This window comes from Sinocyclocheilus rhinocerous, unplaced genomic scaffold, assembly GCF_001515625.1.
Source record: "Sinocyclocheilus rhinocerous isolate Xijiao unplaced genomic scaffold, SAMN03320098_v1.1 scaffold2447, whole genome shotgun sequence".
NCBI classification, from domain to species: domain Eukaryota; kingdom Metazoa; phylum Chordata; class Actinopteri; order Cypriniformes; family Cyprinidae; genus Sinocyclocheilus; species Sinocyclocheilus rhinocerous.
Genome location: NW_015624601.1, coordinates 268,478 through 277,166, shown reverse-complemented (window position 1 = coordinate 277,166; position 8,689 = coordinate 268,478). Strand labels below are relative to the sequence as shown.

The 8,689-nt window shown below is 35.7% G+C and overlaps 1 protein-coding gene across 1 annotated transcript in view; it reads left to right on the top strand.

Annotated features, from left to right (window-relative positions):
- The window catches only part of tbx5a (T-box transcription factor 5a), a 24,096-nt gene that overhangs the window by 11,078 nt on the left and 4,329 nt on the right, over window positions 1-8,689 (top strand). The window contains exons 3-6 of the mRNA XM_016559277.1: window positions 1,329-1,423; window positions 2,969-3,088; window positions 4,138-4,285; window positions 6,969-7,121. Of these exons, the coding sequence (XP_016414763.1) occupies window positions 1,329-1,423; window positions 2,969-3,088; window positions 4,138-4,285; window positions 6,969-7,121 (516 nt within the window). The remainder of the gene's footprint in view (window positions 1-1,328; window positions 1,424-2,968; window positions 3,089-4,137; window positions 4,286-6,968; window positions 7,122-8,689) is intronic.

Below are 8,689 nucleotides of genomic sequence, written 5' to 3'. Positions count from 1 at the left end.
ATATATATAGTAAGCTAATTGTGTTAGCTATATAAAAACAATAGAAGTATGTGGAATGTCCAGATCTGGACAGCTAAGTAAACGTGTAAGAGATGCGCTAGTGGCAGATCTGAGCCAATAGTTGATCAGCCGCTGACCTAAGAAAATTAATAAGTGGTGGATAAAGCTGAGGTGGAAAGCCAGGAAATTAAGAGAGTCTTTCCTGCTGACCCAGCATGTGATTGCTGAGCATGTGTGTTGGTTGACTGTTGTGAGAGCCTATGCCTCGAGTTTGTGTTACTAAGTACTTCTTTTGTTAACCAATCTAACCTGTTTATAATTTGACTCTGTTGAACTATATACTGTTCAAATTCCTTTGTTGTTGCCCGTATTTAATTGTGGAAGCCGTATAGAGATGGACGCCATTTTCTTTTGCTAATCGTGTTTTCACCTGTTTTAAGTTAGTTAGGGAGTGAGGTAAGAGTTATGTTGTTTACATTTGTTTTTATTATTATTATTATTATTATTATTTATTCAGGTAAGTTAGTTTGATCCTCCCAACATTTAGACTTCTTTTGTTTGTTGTTTTGGCCTGGTCCCCTCTTGAAGTTTCTTGCTCCCGCTTTCTTGCTTTTTTTTTGCACCTTTTCTCCAACCTCTAGACAAAAAAATGTAACAAATGTCACAACTGTGCAGTAATTTCATCACGTACTGTTGTTCAGAGGGCCATCAAAGCAAAACATAAAACTTACAGAGGCTACACGAGTGCTATCGAAGAGCATTCAAATGTGGATTGACAGAATTAGATAAATAAGAATATAATATACATAAATGCGAATATCTAACTAAATATTGCAACTACAAGTAATTTCGTACACGAACTTGTGTACGCACTTATATACGCACTCCGTGTAGATGTAACTAGTTCACGTATTTCTTTAAAAAGAAAAACAATTATTTCTTTGCTGTCATTCCATGATGATTCTACAAAAAAAATCGTTAAATTAAAGCAATCAAATTGTGTGTTTGAGTTATAGCTTAGGCTACTCAAGAATTCAAATTAAGTGCAACTAACATGCTTATGAAGCTTAGTCCTTCTAACATAAAGTTCTACTAACTTAATCTTGCATTTTATTAATAAAAACGAATTCTGCGTTTACATTGATTTACTCTAGGCCAGCATTTTTTCTATACTTAAAGATGAACAACCTTTTTTTCTCTCTCTCTCGTCCACATTAATTTTAAAGCCATTTTGAGTAGCGGCACCGTCGTTATTAATGTTTGAAAAGCTGCAGTGCATCTGCATTCGTTACGTTCATTCTCCATGTCTGCATCTGTCTTTTTAAAAGGGAATGGAAGGGATAAAAGTTTACTTACACGAGCGAGAGTTGTGGACAAAGTTTCATGAAGTGGGAACTGAAATGATCATCACCAAAGCAGGGAGGTAAGACACAAATGTTTACAAATGTTTCGAAAATGCATTGCATATTTTCGGATAACCTAGGCTATATAAAAATAAAAAATGCACACAAAGCACAATTACGAATTTATCATTACAATCGTTATAATACTAATTCGCCTATTATTATTAATAATTATAATACTAATTTAACAATATTCATTATAAATGAGTCTATTCTTTTATATATTCTTCCTACTGCAATGGACATATATAGATTTTAATATACTTTTTCCATTTTGATTTTTAACGGCACAATGTGGTTTGCTTGGGGCTATATAGATTAGCATAAAAGTCAGGTTTCTACACAGCTCTAATAGTGATTTCTAAGTGGTTCGTTTAGATGTATTTCAACATTTTAACTTTGTATTATATAAGTATTATTTATACTACTTTGTATTTGTTTTTTTATTATTAAGAATGTATTTTGAAAGTTTGAGATTACAACATTTTGCATTGTTAGCAGTGAGCTAATTCCAGTAAATCAGTAAGCATTAGTTTGACCCCATAATTTAAGAGTTTTTATGCGAATTATTACTGGAGCTGGAAATATTCATCATTTGGATTCTCGATGCAGATTTTTCCAATATTGTTACAGTTATGCACCAAACGTTGATCTCACTTTAAAACGTTAAGAACATTTGTTTACAATATTATCATCGCATACTAACAGCATTGTCTCTGAAATGTACAATTAACGGGATTTGCTAGTCTGTTTTAAGTTTACTAATTGTTTATAAGATAGCAGCAGTCTGGTGGTTTATATCTGCGGCATTGTTATTATTCTCTTTTAGCGGAGAAGTGTTAGAATATATTGAACACTGAAGTTAGTATTTCAGCAAGCGTGTAGTCCTCTTTCATTAACAATCAGATGCGGGTTAAAAAAATTAAATCAGTGGGCATTAACTTCTCACTGCGACTTTGCTGTTGCTTGACATTAGGCTCAGTGTGAGAGGATAAAAAGATCGAGAAATACCGAGATCATCGCTGGAAATTATTTTGATGTTTAACGTTATAAATGCCTCAATGAGTCCGTATGCCTGATAGCAAATTGTATTGCAGTTCTTGTCATTTATTATTCAGTCACATCGCGGCGGCTTTCAAAAACGGATTTTCTCTCTGAACACAGCTGGACAAGGTGGCTTTTGTACTAATATCGTTTCCTCGTCAGTTTAGTGAAAAAAAGTATTCTCTACCTTATAGTCTGGAGTAAAAACTCTTGACAAAATCGCCACAAACCTGAACAGGCAACTCGACCGTTCAACATAACTGATTTTGTGGAGTGTCAAAAAATCGTCTCCATGACGCTTCAGAATAAATATTATACGCTGGTTTAAAATGATCGATTTAGGCTATATGTATTTTAAATGAATATAATATGTTTTCTCCTGTAACAAATCTACACTGAAGTTGAAAAATAAAAGTCTAGTAGTAGTAGTAGTAGTAGCCTATGTCATCATAATTAAATAAAAGCTTAAACACATATTGTAGGCAATCCGTGCTGTAATATTTTCCCATTTTTATCCACAGGCGGATGTTCCCAAGCTTCAAAGTGAAGGTCACCGTGTTGAACCCAAAAACCAAATACATTCTGCTGATGGATGTTGTGCCAGCGGACGACCACCGCTATAAATTCGCCGATAACAAATGGTTCGTGAGTCAATTGTTTTATTAAGAGTCAAAGTTACTGATGCAGGTTATTTATTTGCTAATTTTATTTCTGACATTCCTTTTTTTTCCCACTTAAGTAGATGGCTTCTGGAAGATTTTCAAAGTCGTTTAAAGCAAAAGTTTAAAGTTTTCAATTGTCCATCTTAGCCAACTTCTAGTACTAAAGAGAACCTTCTCAAATGTTCCTGACAAGACCTGTCAGAATATCAAGCTGGTGCAACACATATTAGTCAAATAATTAAATTAGGCTCATTCATTCTCATTATTAATCCTTAAAGATTATAGGTGCAGTGCTGAGGGACACAGACTAAGTAAAGGAGGCAGTGTGGCCATTCAAATATTCCTTAATGGTAACACAAATTAGTTTTTACATTTCAGTTTAAACAATTTAAACTTTAAAATGTATACATTAAGGATGAGAAAAAATAACCTTCGCATTGCTGTACAGACAATTCCATCTGCTGCACAGAACTGCTACTTGTTTTATATTCCTTTTTTAGGGTCAGTGGTTTTAAATTGTTGAGGTTATTGAGGGAGGATGTCCACATGCCAATATCCCTGATAATTACCCATTCAGTGCAAGCTCATGGAACTAATGGCCCTCTTGATCAACCATCATCTTAGCCATTAACCAAATAAACCGGACTTTGAAAGACATGTACAATACACAAGGCAGTGATGCATGATAATGGGAGGTAGTAGGCTGGATCGCATTTCAATTGCAATAAAGGAAACATGTTGAGGGAACAAAACATCTTTTAGTTTTAATGAAATGATCCTTGTAATAATTAATGCATGGACAAATAAACAGAATCTCAAATCTGTCACAGTGACTTCCCTAATACAGCAGAGAGTAATATCAATGATCACATGACAGATAACTAAGTAAGATAAAAGTAAATAAAATATTTAATGTATTATAGACTACAGTGTTGAGGGAAGTCAATGTGTATTTACAATGAAGCAAATGTATGTATAAATAAAGACTAAATTGTGTTTAAAATGCTGTTTTTTGCACTACAAATCAGGTCTGTGACAGGGAAAGCAGAACCTGCGATGCCGGGAAGGCTGTACGTCCATCCAGATTCTCCAGCCACTGGAGCGCACTGGATGCGGCAACTGGTGTCTTTCCAGAAGCTTAAATTAACAAACAACCACCTTGATCCCTTTGGACATGTGAGTGAATAACTGATTCATGGATTTGCTTTGAAACTTTTTGCTTGAATAAACAAATATATTACTGACAAAATTATCACATTTTGGATTGTAGCTATTTGAAATCAGCACACACACAAAAAAAAATGAAATGACAGCAGAGAAAGAGGATTTGAGTTTTTAAAGAGACACACATGTCGATCTGATCAGGTAGTGTTGTGGATGAATTGTATCCAAGGATCTAGATCAGGAAATCCACCCCTGAAGAGGTGCTACTGACAAAAACCAGAACAGTGTAATAACCAAAACACATCTTAAATCCGGTAATGATAATTGTGACAACAGAAACACGGGCAGACAGCCTCAGATGTGAAAACACTAAATTCAGATTATAAATTTACTCTCTGTAAACTAGTGTGGGTTTAAAGAAATTGCATTCTTCAGGAACCGGAGATTTTAATATGTGTAGCATCCACTTTCAGCATAATGCACAGTCAACTAATATAGAGGAGTTTTTTGCTGTTGGTGAAAGCAAGACCAGCCCGAGCTCAGGAGTTTCAATTCAAAAGTCGCTCAGCTCAAAGTTTTACTAAAGCATGAGGTTCAACATTTCTCAGATTTCTGGACAAGCTAGATCACCTTAAGAGTGAGATTAGAAAAAGAAGCATTGTGTCTGTATCTGAACAGATGGTGCTTAGATGTCTCATATGCATATCTGTGACTGCAAGCAGTTTGCTGTTTAGTTCGGATCACAAGGTTGACGTCGATCAGGCTTGTTTTCCTGCCAAACCTCAGCTGGTAGAATGAAATCGGAGCCCAGCTGGAATGTGAGCCTAGTTGTAAATTTCTGTCCAGAATGCATTTTTGATTGGCTGCAGTGGTTCTTGGCATGCCCCCTTTTGTGCTGAAAGAGTGCCCTGGGATTTATAAATGAAGTATGGCTTCTCAACCAAAATAACAATCTATCGGTTTGTTGTTCCAGGTGGTTGAAATAATTTCAGACCTATTTATAATTACTAGTCTTGCTGAACATGCAATAAGCAGGAACATGTTAGGCAATACATGAAACAAACCAATAGTTCAGAACTCTGTCTTAATTTTTGACTCCAATGATGAGATAAAAATGTCTGAAAGAAACTTAGAATAATTCCCATGTGGATAACTTACAAAGCATGCACACAGTAAAAGCAATAGTTAACTTGCGAGGATGAGAACACAGTTTGAATTTTCCAAGTTAAAGATGTTTTTAGATGGAAGAAAACTACAGCTTTGGCTTTGATCATTTACCATTCATCAAGCGTTCATAGGCCTACACATTCTTTGCCTCTTGCAGCCGTCCAGAAATATCAAAATGGCAGAGTTTGGATAACTGTGCTTCAAACTGTTTATAGTTAATGACAGAGTGTGATGAGTGATGGACAGAGGTATACAAAGGCTGTTAATTTGCAGTGTTTCAGAGTCCCTGTGATGTTGGCAACATGAAAGAGTGGGGCAACATTCATGGCCCTCAGTGATCGCTCACTATCATTAAAAACTATCATACAGCGTAGGGGAAAATGGAGAAATGGGACAACAGGGCACCCCCAGAACAGACAAATGCTGCACTCCCAGTGGGTGGTCCCACAAAAAAACTTTTCTCATGTTCATACAGTTCTCCAAATATTCTTATGTCTCACTCAGCTTTTCGCCAAAACTGTGTGTTTGCAATTCTTGTTTAATCCAAGTAGGCCCTACAGTGTGCATGGCTGCATGCCTGATGCTTCAGAAAACTGTGAATTATTTAATTTCGACATCACAGATATTAAAGCAATGCATTTTGTATTTTACCTTCAGCAATAAATCATCTTGTCGATCTTGAGCAAAAGCAATATTCTCCACTGAGAGCAATGGTAAAAGTTCACAGCGAGCCCTGCTTTCCAAGTCTCAGTGTTGTGTTGAGCCAAGAGCTGCTTGGAGGGAGTGGACCGATGCCACTGATCAAAGGAGAAACACTGCAGTTGTTTGGAGAATGCATGCGAGGGGAAAAGCATGGAAATGGAAAATAGGAATGCATGTGTGTGTGTGTAAACTTGGCATGCTCATCCAGAATGCAAAGTTTAGACAAAATCCACTTAGAGTAGCCAACATTACACACACACATTTGACTTGTAGGATAGAAACAACCCACAAAGCCGACAAGAACTTGGACAAAAGTCATTTTAATAATATTCTTCTTAAAATCCATACTCAAGACAAGTGACCACTGCAAAACAGCTACTACAGATGGACATTTTTCAGCACTCCTGTAAAACTTCTGTTTGGTAGACAGATGTAGCGTTTGAGTCTCCTTTGAACATTAAATAGCATTTGGCAGGAGGTTTCAGAGATGGACAAAACCGTTTTGCATGTATTAAAACATGCAAAAGGAGAAAAAAGGGGACATTGCTTAGCAAAGTGTCTCTAGAAATCCGAGACTACAATTAGGCTTGTCCACGGAAAGCAGGTCTCAAGTTTAAGTGCGGACAGACGGACCGCAATAGCGCTAATTATTGATCTCAAAGCGGTACGGAGGAGGTCATATTTATATCAAATGTATTACTATTAATATAGTAGGCTATATTAGCCTACTGTCTGTAATCGAAACGATCAGCTGAATAATGCGCACGTGGATGCGAGATGTTTGCTTTACAAGGTCGGTCATGTTTGCGCTCTATTTTCTCTCCAGATTATCCTGAATTCCATGCATAAATATCAACCGAGGATCCACATCGTAAAGGCAGATGAGAATAACGGATTTGGATCCAAAAACACCGCTTTCTGCACCCATGTGTTCCCAGAAACGGCTTTCATTGCAGTCACATCTTACCAAAACCATAAGGTAACGACGGGATAAAATGAGTGACGAGAATTTTAGGTTATCGTGTTGTGATAATTTTTAACATTATAAATATGAAGTAAAAGAATAGATTCGATTTTGTTAATCTACGAAATGATAGAATTAGCATAGGTTTATCTGTTTTAGGAAAGTAACAAAAATTCGACTTATAATTCCTGGTTGATAGAATGATTCCAATTCAATTACTCGTAAGACCATGACAACAGCTTGATTTCATAGCCTTTTAGGGACTGTGGCAGATTTGCAGAAGAAGAAAAAAATATTTGTGTAGCAAGCAAAAATATTGTTGCTAATTGTAACTGTTGATTCCTCTGATACGAATTTATAATATTCATTAATGTAACGAGCATTTATAAATCTATTTATTTACTTTACCTGTTGATTTTTCCTCTCTGAATTCAAGAAAAGGTATCAGTTCATAAGCCGGCTAAGTGATTTTCTTGAAAGCATAGCTCGTCTTGCATATTGAAAGTCTGGCTGTATTACAGTTAATAATGCAACGCGTTTATTGTTAGACACACAGCTCAGCGAGAATTACTATCACATATTTTACTTAGAAAAAAAAGAATAAAAGATGTCCGAAATGTTTATATGGCTAAGCACTATGAAAACGAAATGTTACACTAATCATGATTTATTATTTAGTCAGCTGTTATATTTCTCAGAATATTCAAATTTCGAAAATTGGTTAATAGTCTAGTTCCAACCATGATATTTCTACCTCGTCATTCTAAGCTAGTTGATTGAACATGATATAAGTGGGGGGGAAATCGTTTGTAATAATAACTAAATACAGAGATAAATGACTGTACACCCAAACAATATGCACAGTGTGTCCTTAATAAATGATTACATTATTTGTCATAGGCATGTCTGTGTTTTTGTCACACTTGTTGCACTTTTGGATGGTCAGTTGTTAATGTAACTTTTGTGCAGTTAAAAACTCGTTTTTCGCTGTAGTCAAATAGTCCAAATAGTCCAAATAGTTGATAGTGCGTATCATATTTGCAAATAAGTATATGATAAAGATGGACACTTCGTTTCGGGTGAGTCTAACACTCATCTGGATAACGGTTTGTGTAATAATTGATTCGACTGGTGTGAGAAAGAATCGAACTGCGCACATTTAGCAGACTTTATTTTAGACCACTTTTGTTTACCAGTATTTATTCATTGAATGCAGTTAGAGTAAAACACCGGGACGGCCAAAGGTCTGTTTGTTTGACGTCTCTAGAAGGCTTTTCGACGCTTTTTTTAAGAGACCGCCGAGATGAAGTGCATATACTTTGTTGTTTTTTCGCCCTTGCTTTTAATACAAAAAGAAAAATGTTGGTTTTTAATTAACGGACAGGATGAAGTCTATTAATTATTTACACTGCTTGGTTTTTACATTTTTTCACCACTTATTTCTCTTACTTATAACCAATCAGGTTACCTTTATCTCATCACGAGCAACATTTCACTAGTTACATATGAGCATATGACACATATTCTTCCTTTGTATATATATATATATATATATATATATATATATATATATACACACACAC